Genomic DNA, 16,560 nt, shown 5'->3' with positions numbered 1-16,560 from the left:
AGGGTTATATCTTCAAGGGAGAGTCTTCACTTGTAGGAATCAATCCCTGCGCACCACTGCCACATTCTCAGGAAATCCCTCACACTCTTATATTAGCTGCTCACAATGGCTGCTTGTCAGGTTTCAGAGCAGTAGCCGTGTTAGTCTGTATCAGCAAAAATAAGGAGGAGTCCTTGTGGCACCTTAGAGACTAACAAATTTATGCCCAAATAAATTTGTTAGTCTCTAAGGTGCCATAATGGCTTCTTGTGTATCTCAGCTCCACTGCCCAGTATCAACATTGCCTCAACTGCCCCAAACCTATACAGCCAAACACCATACATTTTCCAAAGAACCATACGTTCTCCGCCCCTCTGCCAATGATGCTGGCTTTGATGCCCTATTCATCTCCTGCTCCAGTGCCCATCTCCAGGCCTATGTGAGGAATACCCATGGCATCTCAATTAGCCAAGTGACCACCCGCCTCTCACTGAAGTCCCCCGTCAAAGGCTCACTTCTTCAGTAATGCCCAAAAAGAGGAGAGCCAAACCACGCAGGGAAAAACCTTCTGACTTGCAGTGTGTCCTCAATTCTCAGTTTCTATTAGACAGTAAAGCTTTCTGGGGCAGGGACTATCTTCCTTCTGCACCTTGTGTAGCCCCAACCACATTACCACGGCTTTACAAGTAACACCACAGAATGTAGGTACTGCTGGCACACAATCCTAGGAACTCTCTTTTATTTTCAATTACCCTTTTAAACCCAGCATTATATGTACTCTTGTTCAGATCACTCCCTGTGGACTAATACTGTCACCTTCTCTCTTCACCGCTCCTCTTCTCTGTTCATTTGTTATAACAGAGCGTTCGTAGGAAATAGAGCATTGATACATCAGGGAATCTCAGTGACCCCATCTGTTAAAATACAGACATGTCTCTTGGCTTACTTTTAACAACTGGAGCTGCTAATTTTTTTGGGGGGGGGGGAAGGTGAGGGGAATAAAGGTCAAACATACATCCCTTTTCTTATGTCCTTTATTTTCATATGTAATACTAATACAAAATAATTTGTACAAAGGCTAAAGTAGGTATTGCATAGAAGGAACACCGGTGTGAACGTAACCTGGATGGAATGGCACATTAGGTTCTAACAGCTACCACGCATACAAATGTTCTGGGTCTGCAAGTGTATTTCTGGTATAAAAATATCTCCATGTTTTAAACAAGAGCTAAGTGACGAAACCAACAAATTAAGTTTAAAAGGAAATTATTTCAGGACACTAATTGTGCCTTATTGCATTCTGCTTCCCCCCAATTCCCTTTTACACACAGACCACATTGCCAGAAATATATTTGTTGGGAAAATGTCCTTTTTCTCCTTGCTATCTTTATTCCAATAAACCACTGCATCTTGGATGCAATACAAATGATATGCTTAGTTTGTCTAAAGGTGTGGTATCAAAAATACTGGGTGGATGAGTTACATTACACTCCACTTGTGACTTTCAAATGCGCTTTTTGGCATATTATTCTCCTACAGATACAATGTCGGAACTCGAGTCACTCAATGCAACATGCACAAGATAAAACCCCAAAGGCAATGGAAGTTCACTTGTGTATAATTGTGACTTGATGTTAATACCGACTATTCAGCCTACCAATGGACAAAGAGTGCACTTTATTTCCACCGCCAGTATCACAGCTATCAGCGTTGGGCAATGTCACCAAATGTTATCAAACTGATATTTGGTTTTAGGTGCTAAAGGCACCTGCATTTCTATTTGGTGTATCATCGTCAGTTCCTCAGCCCCCTCCTCCCTCCCCTTTACCACAGCCACAACTAGGGAGCTGTCCATCACTTAGGCAACTAATTTTTCAGTGATTTCCAAGACCCACCCACCCTTGCAACACTTTGTAACGCTGAGACAAACACTCAAAATTAAGGACTCATCCACCCCAAATGAGTTCCGTGGTTTATGGGCAGCCCCTAACTGTGAAGTACTGATCCTCCCCCCTCCCTCCTTAGCCAAGACCCTATTACAAGTATTTCCCTAAGCCTCCCACAGTTTTGCCCTAGCCCTGGAAAACACCCTCCCGGCAGCCAATTCCCTGCCTCTGTCCCTCCCAGTGTCCCCATTTCTCTCTAACTCCGTGAAGGTTCAAACTCTTATTCTGACAGAATTCATTCCAGGACAACCCTTCCTTCCCAGTTTGACAGTCAAAACAACTGGCATTGGGGAAGCAAATCAAGTGGGAATCTTGTGCTGGGGTACTTGTTCCAGGCAATAGTCTCAACCTGTTCCTGCTTCCCCAGTACCAGAAACTCTGCACAGCCTCCTAGCACTACAGTCCCCTGAGGGTGTTTACACTACAGTGAAAAACCCATAGCTGGCCTGTGCCAGGTGACTCAGGTTTGTGGTTCTTGGGCAGCGGGGCTGCTTCATTACAGTGTACACTTCTGGGGGGCTCGGACTGGAATCTGCGCTCTAGGACCCTGCGAGGTGGGAGGGTCCCAGAGCTTGGGCTCCAGCCTGAGCTACATTGCACTGAAAGAGCCCTGTAGCCCGAGCCAGGCAATCCCGAGTTGGCTGGCCCGGGCCAGGAGCAGGTGTCTAGTTGCTGTGTAGACATACCGTTAGTAACCCCACAAGCCTTAAAAAACTGGCATTTCTAAAAGTGGAACTGGTTAAGTCACTATGGGTACAAGCAGAGATCAGCAATAAAGCAAAGATCAGAATTCAGTGCGTGCGGACATAGAGAAGTAAACCTGGCCAATTGTGAATGTACACTAGCAAACAAAAGTGCACACAGGCTCCTGAGAGTATGGCACCGAAATACATTTCCTTGACTACATAAGAAATTATTGGGGAGTGAGTTATTTTTTAATTCTCTTACAGTGATGTCAACTACAGCAGAGTGGACTAAACGCCTTTAAGCACCTCTGGTTTGTATGTTAAGCCAACCTTTTAACAATGAATTCTTACTGTTTCCAGGAGACTGTCCTCACAGACGATGTATATTGGGCCAAATGGGCATCCCTGCACATGGATAGTTTAGGGCAGGGGTTGGCAACCTTTGGCACATGGCCCATCAGGGTAATCCCCTGGTGGGCCGCGAGACATTTTGTTTACGTTGACCATCCGCAGGCACAGCCCCCCCCCACCCGCAGCTCCCGGTGGTCGCGGTTCGCCATTCCTGGCCAATCAGAGCTGCAGGTAGCAGCGGCCAGCGCGTCCCTGCTTTAGGGTGACCACTGCAAAAACAAACGAACCAACGATCTTGTCCCCTTTCTTGATTTTTTATGAGATATAAAGGAGGACTGAAAGGTTTTGAATGAAACATAAAAACAATTAGAAATTCAGGTCTGGTCTCAGCTGGAAGACTCTCCAGTAACTGAAGGACATCACAAGAGCCAAAGGAGTAAAGACTGAGCAGTTGAGAGGGGAAGGGATATTTAGTGAGCCTTCTTAAAACATTCTTTTATATGTAACTCCAATCACTAAGTGAAATTCTGGAGAAAGATTACCCAAGACCCCCAACAAGACCTCCAGAAAAATATGGAATTTAATTTCCTGATACTTGCAAAGTAAAAAGCAGGGGGCAAAACAGGGGAACATCCCCCACGTCCAGAAAAAGAACATCAAAAAGTATTTGGCCCTTCTTTATAAAAGCAAAAGGGAGTCCAAGCCCAAATTCCCTTTCTCCCCCAAACATACCCTTTGGCGGGTCACTTATTTTTAACCTTTCCCGAGTGCCTTAATGTACACAATTTGGAACCATTTCTTGTCAAGTGAAACATGAAGCAATCAGAAATCTCATCAATGGCAGGGCTCTCTGGTCACTTTCTTTAAATTTGCTCCCAACAGCTGCTTTGAGAGCTCCTGTAGCAGTTGCTTTAAACATGTAATTTCAGGGCACTTACTCTGCTACAGTCAAAAGTTAAAGATTTGGCAATGCCATGCCAGAAAACTGTCTGACTTAACTTTTAGAAGTATTTTGTTTCATTCTTCTGACACTTGGAGTCTGAGGTACCGGGCACCGTCAACTACCCTTGAAGTCAATGAAACTAAGAACGCGTAACATCTCACAACTTAGCACCCTGCAAAATCAGACCTGTAGCTGAATCTCTGAACCTTAGCCACCTACCCTCAGTCTTGTGAGCTCCCTATTTCCCTGGTTTTCTGAAGTAGCCACTGTAACTAATTGTGGAAATAAAATGCACTCTGGCCTTGTTTTTTTAATTAGGAATACAGGTAAACATAAAGGGCCAGACTGAGGAAAACAGCCCTGGTTTCTGGACATTATGCACCCAGGATTTGAAAGCCACATGCTTGGAAGTGTAAGCAGTTACCTGTCGTAAAGAAAAAGCCCTTTTCCCTCTTGACAGTTCTGACACTGCTACCAAATTAAATATGGACACTCTCTACTGCTATAAGTCTTACCTGCCTCTCTGAAATCCAAAAATGTATCAATCAGATTAAGCTCCTCTACAGTTTAAGCTTATTTATAAAAACTTGGGTGCAAAAAGCACAACAAAATATCATGTATGCAAAATTCTAAAATGACACTTTAAAAAGAAACAAAACTTTGATACAGTTGAACTGAGCTTCAATGATATATATATATGTGCATATATAAATACAAATCAACATTTGTATACACTTAAAATACTTTTACTCAGTATCAGTTTTTATTTAAAAACATGCTAAAAATATGTAGTTAAATAATCAAAGCAATGTTTTGGAAAAATGCACAGACAGCCATCCACCAATGCAAGCAAAAAAGTGCATTTTTAAACAAGATTGCTATCCCTTTCACTGAACAGTTAAAGGACAATTAGCATCTTCTCTGATATATACCAACAAATACAATCTAATGATATTTTTTATGGCTGGCTTTTGTCACCTTAAGAACAGTATTGCTTTTTCTTTGTTTTCAAAACACAGGTTTTCCTTTTATATGGTTTGATATTGAGCTACTGTACTATAATGCTAATTGTTTACTTAATTTGCTTAATTCCCTTCCCATAGTCAGCTAAAGCGAGACTTGACAATACTGTTTGTGTAATTATCTCTGTTAATACTGTACTTAAAATGCTAAAAGAATTCATGAAAAAAGAATTTTCAATACCTATCTTGCTATCAGGTCATAAAACATAACTGAGCAGTCTACAAAAAATAAGTTTTAAGGGAAGGCAAATTAGCTTTAGTTTTCCACTATGTATTCTGCCTTCATGGTTACTTGTATAAATGCATTTTGATTTCTTTTTTTTTCCTTTCTTTTTTTTTTTTTTTTTTTTTACAAAAACCAATCACAGATTAAAATTTAAGATTTCAGCAGGTACCACTGTGCGACTTTAGAAGGATCTAGCATCCTGGTCTTGCTTATTTTTCCACCCTTCTGTATTTATGTCTGAGAGAGAAAACATTGGTATTTTAGAAGAGAAAGCAAAATAACCCTACCATAAAAGATAAAGAAGTAGAACTGTGGATTAAAGATATACATTTTTTAAAATGCAAAAATTCAAAACTTGTCATTTTTTTGGAAACTTTGGAGACTATCTTACACATAGCAGCAAATATGCTCAGTGCCAGAGCTCCCATTCTTGACACAGAATGTCTCAAATGGAGCTCAGACACACATGGTCCCAATTTTCATTACAATTAAAGTCAACCAGTTTTTGTCTTTATTTTCCCCCTCCTCGTTCCTCAAGTCTTTAAAAGGAAATATGAATGTCGCATCAGTCACCAGTATGGCCAGTGGAAGAATAACTAAAGAGTATACGCAACCAAACAGCTATTTAGGAAGAACGGATTGTATTATCCTGCACCAATAATATGTGCGTTAGACCCAACTTTTTCAACCTTGAGTGTCTAAAGTTAGGAGCCTAATTCTATATTCTAGGCATGTAAATATGTGGCCTGATTTTCAAAGAGGTTGAGCCCCTGCAGTGCCACTGACTTCTATGCAAACCGTAGGTAGGTGCTCAACCACTCTGAAAGTTAGCTAAATAAGTGACCTGCCTAAATATCAATTTAGATGCCTTTTGGTAGGCATCCAAGTTTGAAAATGGTGGATTAGATTCTCAGGGCCTGATTCTCACTTACATTAACACCCCTTTACATCACTCTCTGTAAAGGGTCCTTAACGTTGGCATAAAGTATATTTACACTCACTTCAAGGCCCCTTTACACGGCCGGAGAGGTGTAAAGGTGCTTTGGGTAAATGAGACTAAGGACCTCAAATTTGTAAGCATCACTGCACTACTTTGATAGCAGATGATAAACATCTGTCCACTTCAACAGCTATCTGGGCCCAGCGGGTAATCAACTAGCTTTGAAATGTATTTTAAAATTACCACTAAGTTTTATAGTAAACTTCTGACTCAAATAACACCAGAGTGTCCACAAAATGACTGAAGTTTCATTTTCATTCATACTTTCCTTCGTGAAGCAGCAAAATGTAAGAAAGACCTCTGCCAAAAAAATATAACAAAAAACGTCAAGCAGGGGCCACTATGAAAGAAGCAGCATTCAAACTAGAGAGGAATATGTTCAAGTTTTCTAGCAGGAATGTCGGTAGAAATGTGTGTTGTAATGAGTTCTGAACTATCATGTAGTACGTCTGACTTGGAAAACAGAAGACAAAAGTCAACACTGTATGTGCAAAGATACAAACAGGTTCTGAGCACCTATTTGGAAACTGATTTCAGAGTGAAAACGTAAATCACGCCTTTCCCGCTCTCCTGGGACATACGGCACACCATTCCCCCACTTGCCTTTAACCAGCTTTATACCTCTGTGGTTGTTCCAAAGCTACCTCGCCAGCCTGCCAAAACTGCAACCATTGTCAAGTAAACTCCTGTCAGGAAAGCTGACAATGAGCTGACTGTGCTCCCCTTATGTTGTACAGCACCATGTGCAATAAGCCATCCCACTGAAATCAATGGGACTACTTATAGAGTAAACTACTACTCAACGGGCCAGAGAGTGAGCCCCTTCCTGGCACTGGTGATACACTTACTCACACTGAATAGTATCATGCTAAAAGTAGTCCCATTTAATGGGCCTACCTGAGGCATAAGGTGCTACTCATTGTGGATAAAGGCATCACAATCTAGCCCATTGAGAGTAAGGGGTTCACCATTTAGCCTAGTGAGAGTAAGGGCAACCCAATCTGGCCCTAAAGCAATGAGCCACCTGATTGAAAGGCCTGTCATCAATATGGTAAGGGTACAAACCCACAGTAGCTCAGAAGATGCAGTTAAATGTAGCCTCCCTAGGGACTTTAGAACAGTCGTGTCTTTATTTCCACCTTTTAAACTAATGATAAAATTGTGTCCTTCAAAGATAGCACAGTGGTTCCTGGATTAAAATATGACAGATGCAAAACAAAACAGTAAGAAGTTACAAATCAGGCTACTAAATTCTAAGGTATCTCCATAATAAAAAAGTATACACCATAAGGTACAAAAAGCTGCAAGTGAGCAGCTCTGATTCCTAGGGTTCTCAGTCTGAGTGGCTTTCCCAAGTCTTCCAGTATGTCAGACATGAGCAGTTTGAGACTTATCAGAAGACTTCAAAGAAGTCTCTCTAGAAGTTAAACACACATCTGTCATGTTATCCTTGCATGTCTAACACCAATTAGTAGAGCAAAGCATTTTCTTAAATAAAGTTAGGGAAAAGTTTAATAGCAGATCTATGAATTAGCGTAGAAAACTGATTTGCTTTTATTATTTTTCCTTTTCTTCTTTGGCAAATAAATGGCAAATGCAAAACAGAACCAAAAAAGTAAGTCAAGTAGCAAGTTGTGCTAGTAATCAGTCAAGTAATGATGACGTAGATTGATCGTTGGGATGAATGCCCTCAGCAGAGCAAAGCTTGATTTTTCTTTTCAGTTGTTTTGCCTTTTTTTAATGGCAAGACAGAAGTGTAGATGCAGTTAACATTTTGAAGATTTAGGCATCATATTTTTTACCAGTCCTATGAATCTGGTGGAAGAGTGTCATGGAGAAGGCCATGCCAAGTATCTGAAAGAAAGCAAATATTATGGGCTAACTATAGTAACACCTTCAAAACTACATTGATGGTATTTTATCTGAGGGTGCCTGAATTTTTTGACACCCAACACTAATAAAATTCCTCCAGCCAAGATTTTCAGCAGTGATTAGTGATTTTGGGTGCCCAACATCAGACCTTTAAAGGGGCCTGGCATTCAGAGGGCAGGTGATCAGAATTTGCTGAAAATATATCCCCCTTTGGGTTTCCATAAATCACTAGTCACTTTTGAACATCTTGTCCTATAGGTTTGCCACATTGCAGGTTAGCATCAGAAAATCAAAAGAACAGCAAGAAAATCATCAGAGCTCCAACATACAACAAACACAAGTGAACAGTAAAAGAGAAACAGTATTAGGCCTATTCTCTTTTTGAAGATGCAAAAAGAAAACATCAGGCCTGGCTCATTTTTTTTATTGGAGCCTGTTTGGTCGCTTCTGAATTATTCTTGATCAATATGACTGACAAGTACAGGGGTTGTCATAAAAAATCCATAATTGCAACAGATTACAGAGTTACCAAAGGGCCAAGTTCTGCACAGCGTACAATGGGTTTGCACACAGGGTAGCTTATGATCAAATTTGGCCTAAAGTTATATGCTATAAAGTGTAAGGGAAAAATCATGCCATCTCAGATAGCATGCTGTGGTTTAAATCAGGGTAATAGCTGGTTTGATTTAAGTGTCAACCACTGCAGTAGTGATAATGCAACAAAACACTGAACTTTCAGTTGAATACTCCAACTCATCAGGAGAGTTGTTCTCTACCTGTTCTTATTTGCGAAGACTAGGAAAGCTGGCCTATCTGATGGGGTTGTGAGGCTTTGTTCCTTGATATCTGAGGTTACTCTAAGTATTTCCCACCTTAAGTCACAAAATATTGCGACACTCCTTGGATCTCTAGCAAGGTGCTCAAAGGCTTCGATAGCTCTGACAACATCTAACCATTGTAAGAGTCATGAAAGAAACTGAAATCGTTTCCAGAATCTTCTTTGTCACACAAGGTGCCATGAAGGCACAAAACTGCTGTCCTTTTAAAAGCACATCTCTCATTCTTCAGTTACTAGACAATAGGGCAGAGCAGGCAGGTTGTTGCTTTTTTTCCAAAGCACAGAAGTTACCCTAAAAACCTACTGAAGTTAATGGAGAGTTAGCTCTTTTTCGTAGGTCTTTTAAAAACTAACCTGTAGAATTCAATCACCATAATTTCATTTTATGTTCTATAACATGGTTTTATGGCTATAAAAAGCAGATTAATTCTCTAATTAAATTCTACAGGACTTTTCCCCTATGTGTTTAAGTAAAATAAACATTTTTAAAGTATGCTAATTTCACAAGTGGCAGACATGAGTGAATCTCTATGGATGGCCACCATTTTGAATTCAGTGTTCTTCACTGCCACTTATAAGTGAGCCTTGAATGTCAACGTGCACATAACTAGATTGTCACTGGACATCATCATTTTCAAAACAGAGACAAAGTAACCTGTCCTCATTTAGAGGCAGATAACCAGCCCCGTTTGGCTTAAAGCTTGAAAAAGAAACCTGAATTGCTAACAAAATTAGGTCACTTAGAAGCAGCTGGACCAATTTTGTCCTCAAAACGTAGGAAAAATATTTTGTCCCAGTTTAAGACCAAATATGGGTAGTATCCAGCTATCCCGCCATCTAGGTCTTTTTATGGTGTCTGAGTGCCAACTGGGTCAAAATTAGGAGGGTTGGAAATCAGAGTTAATCATGCAGTGTCATTTTAACAGCACTAACAGTGGTGCTATAATAATTATTTTGCATCTGAAAGCATGAGTTCTGCCAGAAGAACAATTATAGCTATTCATGCCCTTAATGGCAGAGTACATGAAAGGATGAAAAATGCCAGTTCTCACTATTCCCCAAAATCAAATATATCATTTGATTCAACAAAATGAAGAATTAGGGAATAGTTCCTGATTTCATCTAAAGGAAGGATAAATTCACTGAAACTCCAGGGTCCAGCAAAACTGTAAGCTAAGTTCCAGATTCTAAGTCAGGGGTGGGCAAACTTTTTGGCCCGAGGGCCACATCAAGGTTCCAAAACTGTATGGAGGGCCAGGTAGGGAAGGCTGTGCCTCCCCAAACAGCCTGGCCCCCGCCCCCTATCTTCCCCCTCCCACTTCCCACCCCCTGACTGCCCCCCTCAGAACCCCCGACCCATCAACCCCCCCATGCTCTTTGTCCCCTGACCGCCCTCTCCCAGGACTCCCCGCCCCTAACTGCCCCCCCGGGACCCCACCCCCTATCCAACCCCCCCGCTCCCTATCCCCTGACTGCCCTGACCCCTATCCACACCCCCACCCCCTGACAGGGCCCCTGGGACTCCCACACCTATCCAACTGCCCCCCGTTCCCCATCCTCTGTTCTAAGCTCTCAAATTCAAACAGGGACCCTGGCTACTTGGTATAAGTAGCCAAGCAACACCTTTTGGCATGATAAAGATAACTATAATAGTAGTAAGTTGGGGCTATATGTAAGAGTATAGTATCATCAATACCTGCATTATGAGGATACACATCCCAACTGTCCCGAGAACGTGCTTATTATCCTCAAACCACATTTTAACTTTCTCGTAACAACCCTGAAAGAGAAAAAAAACTCTAAGTCTTGCCTATTTCATGTGTGCACTTAAAAAAACCAAACAAGTTAAACTGAGCAAGCATTACCGTTTTCCACACTAAATCAGTAGAATTCTTTCCACAATCTTGGGAATTTTCCATACAGCATCGGTCTGGGACGATGTCTTCCCCCAGGACAGAGAACCAATCAGTATAATCAGTAACCCCACAGCAATGCATCTACAGGCAAAGTAGAAAAAGGATTGTAAACAGTCTTCACCAACAAACTTTTTAAGAAGTGTAACTTCTCTAAACCCGCTGTTGGTTTCTTCACATATACACCTCATATTTTGCCCTTCAATACCACCTCTCACCTGGAGATCACAAAAAGTATCCGCAAACATTTAATGCATCTCACAAATAGCCCTGTGTGGAAAATAAGTTTTATTATATCCATTTGGAGACACACAAACCAAGACACTGGAACCTGTGACCACTAAGCCAATGGTGTACCTGGGAATGGAAGCCAGAAGTCCTGAACTCTAAAATCCCTGCTCTAACCACTAGAAAACACTCTGCCAACCAAAACCTCATCTGCAACCACTTTCACTTAAACCCAGAGTCTTTGCTACTTTCAGATCCCAGGTGGCCTTTCAGGGTTGTGATTGTAACCCTAACACATCAACTCCTTTTCTTCCCTTATCTTTCGATACAGATCATAACCTCTAGCGGTATTTCTGTCACACAGCTAGTCCCAATGGATCTCATGAGGAGCATCTTACTTTTGCACAGCACCTTTCATCCCAAAGAATGGCCAAGGCACTTTATGAATGTAAGGTGATACACAAATATTTGACTGTGACTCAAGCCACGTACTTGCCAGTTATGGGATGAGACAGAGAATAAATAAAGAAAATGGGTTACCTCTGCCTGAATGATATTCCATGCGTTCTTCAGCCCCACGTTATTTTCTGTATTGTAAAGCTTAAGACCTTCTTTCAAATCCTTCTTTGCATTCTCATTGACCTATTTCCCATCAAAAAACAAAACACAAGCAGCACTGGTTAAAGGGCAGTATCCCACATGTAGACTTGTAAACATACACTGCCTTTGCCACCCTGGGGTGCACATTTTGACAGATCTCTCACCTGCAGTCAACTGTGGAGACTGCAGGCCTATGAGGGAGGGGCAAAATGGAGGTCCCAGCTTTTGGTTTCAGTTGGAAACTGCAAAACTCAACCGTTCTGCGTCAACCCACACAGAGAATCCTTCCACCTTAACCACTCATTACTCTCAGCCAACATGCGGAGGGGCACACATAAAAATGAAGATCACAAGGTTAAAACAATTTCCATTGAGAAGAGTAAGAAGAATCTAAGTATCTTTGTTTAGCAAAAGTAAACAAAAACCAGCTTAGCTGCCAGAACTGATAAACTAATCTACGGGGTATATTTGCTTACCTTGTCCATATAAACAAAGAACAAAATGAGTAATATCAGCTCTGCCAGGAGAATTATCAGCAAAATGATGAAAAACTAGAACAAAGAGAAACAAAACATGTATACACACTTCCTGAATAAAGAACAAGTTCAAGCACGCTAGACAAGGGCCAGTGGCCTTGACAAACCAGCTTTAAAACATAATTTCTCCAGTGCAATACAGACAGGAGGTGTTACAGGAAATGCATGAGAATCCCAAATATTTCATGTGAAAATCACGATGGTTGAGAGGACTGCTCTCAGCTATTTTCCCTACACAGAACTTTTTTATGCAGCATATATTTCACATCATTTTTCCACTGATAAATTATCCCTTCCATAATCTAGCCATCCATCTGTTATCCATTTGGGTACCCACAAAACTCATCATTTCACAGAACTTCATGAGCATTTTAAACATTACTTAGTAGGCAAATGATATTCAGTACATATATATACATATATACATATATTTTATAGTCTGGGATAGTTTGCAATTCAAATCCCAGGAACATATCCCCTTTTACTCCCCTACCTCTTACCAACCTGCAGCAAAATTTACAGATTAGATTTCAAATTACAAAAGTATATTAATGTTGTTATTATTCTCCATAACTTCTGCACTATTGTATTTTCTTTTTCCCAGCCTAAGCTTTCACTAGACTGGGGTTCTAGCCTAGCTGCTGTTCTCCCACTTCCAAGTGTAAGGGCTGATCTACACTAAAGCTGTAAATTGACCTAAATTATGCTATTTCAGTTACGAAAGTTACATAATGAAGTCGACGTAACTTAGGTCTACTGTCTACACCACACTGTGTGGATGGGAGGTGCTCTCCCACCGATTTACCTTCTGCCTCTCCGGGAGGCGGAGTACAGATGTCGATGGGAGAACGCTCTGCCATCGACTTAGCTTGTCTTCACCAGACCCAATAAATTGTCACTGCTGCATTGATCGCGGCAGTGCCGATTTAGCCAAAAGTATAGACAAGCCTTAAGTGTAAACCTGTCTTTAAGCAATGTTTATGTCACACTGGTTTCATCTCTTGACTGTGCAGTTCACTGGAGCATAGACAGAGAAAGCAGACAATTCCAGCATATTCCTCAGTATGTTCAGCAAATTGAACCCAGACACAAAACCTGCTGCCACAAAGATAAAATTTCCCCTGGTGAAGGAACAAATTCCCAGCAGATAAGCTTTAACTGCATTTGACTATTTTTTGTGCAAAAATTATGTTATTACTTTGCACTTTTATAGCACCTTTCAAATAAGGATCTCAAAGCACTTTTCAAATCTTAGTATTAGTTTGCAGCAAATCACTACGGTATGTCTACACTGCAATCAGTGTGATTGCAGCATGTGTAGACACACCTGAGTTAGCTTTAATTTAGCTACTTGAATAATAATAGCAGCAAAGCCACTGCAGCACGAGCCCTTGGTATGTTCCCCAGCAGCTAGCCTATGCTGCGCGGCTTCACTGATATTCTTATTGGAGCTAGCTAGATCAAAGCTAGCTCAGGTATGTCTACTATGGGCTGCAGTCACACCTCCAATGGAAGTGCAGACATACCCTATGGTGCATCTAAACATGCTCAGTCATGGGAACACACTTACCCACTCTGGTTGCCTCCCAAAGTGTGAGCTCCAGTATTTGTTACTGCTTTTAATGACCAACAGAGGTCTCAAATGCACCAGCAGACCAGACACATCCAGGGTTTTAAGGGCAGTTCGGACTACAGGGGTGTGACAGCACCCCTGTACAGATGCTGTGGGTGTGAACTAAGAGGTTCCTAGTTTGCATTAACACAGTCTTCTTCAAACAAGACTACACTAATGTGAAGTAGGAACATTTTAGTTTGTGCCCGCAGCATCTACACAGAGTAGTTATAAGGTAGCTCTTTGGTGCACATGGCTATTCATGCGGAGCAGTGTAGACAAGCCCTTAACCCCTTTGTTATTACCTTCTGAGGCAATTTCAAAATATAAAGAGACAATGGCAAATACTTTTTAGCAATACATTTAGATTTTGCATTTTACAAATGAATTCTAATATGAAGAGAAATATTTTCATGATTTTTTTTAAAATTTCAATAGAGAGGATTTGTTTAAAAAGGAAACATTTCTCATCACCATTGGAAACACAACCAGCAGCATTGCAGCTAACTGTTTGAGACTTAGAGAGTAAAATTAACCAGTCTGTTTTCACTGGCCAAGCTGAATGAAACACAAAAAATAAAGAAACAGCATAAATAGAGAAGAGCAAATTATATCTGCACATTTCCCGCAACTTTAATAACCTGAAGTAACATTAATCATTTTTTTATAAAAAAATTCACGTTTATATGATAACATCACTGCCCCCCGGACTTAGTAACCCCCGGACTTAGGAACCTGGCTTTCTCCTCACATGAAGACGCTGCACTTCCAACCAGCAGAGGTGACTAAGCTGGAGTTCTATGATTTTAAACAGGAAGGGGCTGCTGGCAGAGTCTAGAATTCACTCGCAATTTTAGGCCCACCAAGAGTCCAGAATTATTAACCTGCATGGCCCAGTGGAGATCAGAAGTATTAACCATAACAGGGTTCAAAAAAGAACTAGATAAATTCATGGAGGATCGGTCCATCAATTGCTATTAGCCAGGATGGGCAGGAATGGTGTCCCTAGCCTCTATTTGCCAGAAGCTGGGAATGAGTGACGGGGATGGATCATTTGTTGATTACCTGTTCTGTGCATTCCCTCTGGGGCACCTGGCACTGGCCACCATCGGAAGACAGAATACTGGGCTAGATGAACCTCTGATCTGATCCAGTAGAGCCATTCTTATGTTAATTTTTGGGGCACAGTGATTTTCCTGGGCCTTTGATAAGGGGCAGGGTAAAGACTGATGGTGGATTATTGGAGTAGTTATCATTAATGCTTTCAGGACAATTCTTCTAATGTTGAAATTTCTGGATGAATTGCTTGCCTGGCAGTTGTTTTGTGCTTAACTGTACAGTGAGGATTGTTCCTGGTTTGTATTTCATGTTTAATTTATGGTAGTACCTAGACAGGGGGAAATGTTTATAAAAATAAACAAATATAGTGACATATTTGAATAAAACCAAGCAGTGGTATCATTCCACTATATAACTCTCACTACACAATTCCAGAGGAGGAGGATTTTTAAGTTACCCTATCGAGTTTAATTGAGAATACCTGCTACAGAATTACATACATTGGTTTTGAAAGTCAATAGAAACATTATTCCCTAATACGTTCTTTCCCATACAGGTCACTTTTAAAGTAAGCAGTGAAGTAGGGGTCTGTATCCATGGTCATAGAGTCACAGAGTCGGTCATAGAGTCACAGAGTCATAGATTCCAGGGCCAGAAGGGACCACTATGATCATCTAGCCTGACCTCCGGTATAACACAGGCCATAGACTTTCCTCAGAAACATTTCTGTTTGATCTAGAGCATATATTTTAGAATTTAAAAACTGCCAGTGATGGAGAATGCACCAAAACTCTTGGTGAATTGTTCCAACGGTTTATAACCAACTTAAAAACTGATACCTTATTTCCAGTACAGGTTACTTACACTTAGAAGGAGGCACTTGTTTTCCTTGATAGCACCCAGACAACCCAAAAAGCCAGTCACCATGATGATTGTACCAATGGCAATGACAAGATTGGCAGCTGAAAATGATGGAAAGCTGGGAGAAAATGTGGCAAAGTTTCCTTGTGACACGGATAGCCATATTCCCACGCCCAACAGTCCACAGCCGCATAACTGCAAAGAGAGAAAGGTAAAAGCCAACATTAAAAAAGGGGCATATTTCAGTTTCCAAACAGGAAAGCAGTTTGTGGGGTTTAAACTAGTTAAGTGATCAGCCGTAACACTTCATTGCTTGGTGCTAAAAGAATGTGAAATTCAATTTCTTACCTGCAGAACTGTCTTACCTTAGGTTACCATTCAAAGCAAAGATATGGCAGGGTTCTCTCTCTCTCTTTTTAAGAATTAATGAGCAAATCCCACTATTGCCCCTGCAGTGGGACTCCAGACAGTGGAAGAAGGTGTAGTTTTGATGCACAAGGGGAAGAACAGAATTTGAGGGAATGATAGAAGGATGCATATACCCTCTGCTCAGGTATGGAGCCCCATTCCATGGGGGCTTCTGCATGGCAGCACACAAGTCCATGCATCCACACCACATGGACTGGGGAGGGAAGGTCTCAGAGGCAATTGCAATCATTATCACTCTGTGCCCTGAGGGAAGGATTTCTTCCCTACCCTTCTGCCCCAGTGCTTGGTCATACTATTCAGGCTGGATCTAGGATTTGGCCCGTGTGACCTCATTGCTGCCCCATTGTGTTTTATGAGGCAAAGATCAGATTCCTAAGTGGATGACCTATGCAAAATCCTAGTAATCTGTTGCAGTGAAGGACTCTGGCTATTGCCAAGGAAAATACAAGGTTATTAATA

At 41.2% G+C, this 16,560-nt stretch overlaps 1 protein-coding gene across 2 annotated transcripts in view; it reads right to left on the bottom strand.

Moving 5' to 3' along the window:
- Positions 1–1,021: 1,021 nt before the first annotated feature.
- TSPAN9 (tetraspanin 9) overlaps positions 1,022–16,560 on the bottom strand; it is a 263,587-nt gene continuing 248,048 nt past the window's right edge. For both annotated transcript variants that reach the window (XM_077825023.1, XM_077825015.1), the window contains 6 exons: positions 15,676–15,867; positions 12,081–12,155; positions 11,545–11,646; positions 10,729–10,860; positions 10,560–10,643; positions 1,022–8,007 (listed from right to left, as the gene is read on the bottom strand). In XM_077825023.1, coding sequence (XP_077681149.1) covers positions 7,936–8,007; positions 10,560–10,643; positions 10,729–10,860; positions 11,545–11,646; positions 12,081–12,155; positions 15,676–15,867 — 657 coding nt within the window. In that variant the 3' untranslated portion in view covers positions 1,022–7,935. The remainder of the gene's footprint in view (positions 8,008–10,559; positions 10,644–10,728; positions 10,861–11,544; positions 11,647–12,080; positions 12,156–15,675; positions 15,868–16,560) is intronic.

This window comes from Eretmochelys imbricata, chromosome 1 (assembly GCF_965152235.1).
Source record: "Eretmochelys imbricata isolate rEreImb1 chromosome 1, rEreImb1.hap1, whole genome shotgun sequence".
NCBI classification, from domain to species: Eukaryota; Metazoa; Chordata; order Testudines; family Cheloniidae; genus Eretmochelys; species Eretmochelys imbricata.
Note: the sequence above shows the minus strand (reverse complement) of the source record. Positions and strands in the feature narration are given on the sequence as shown.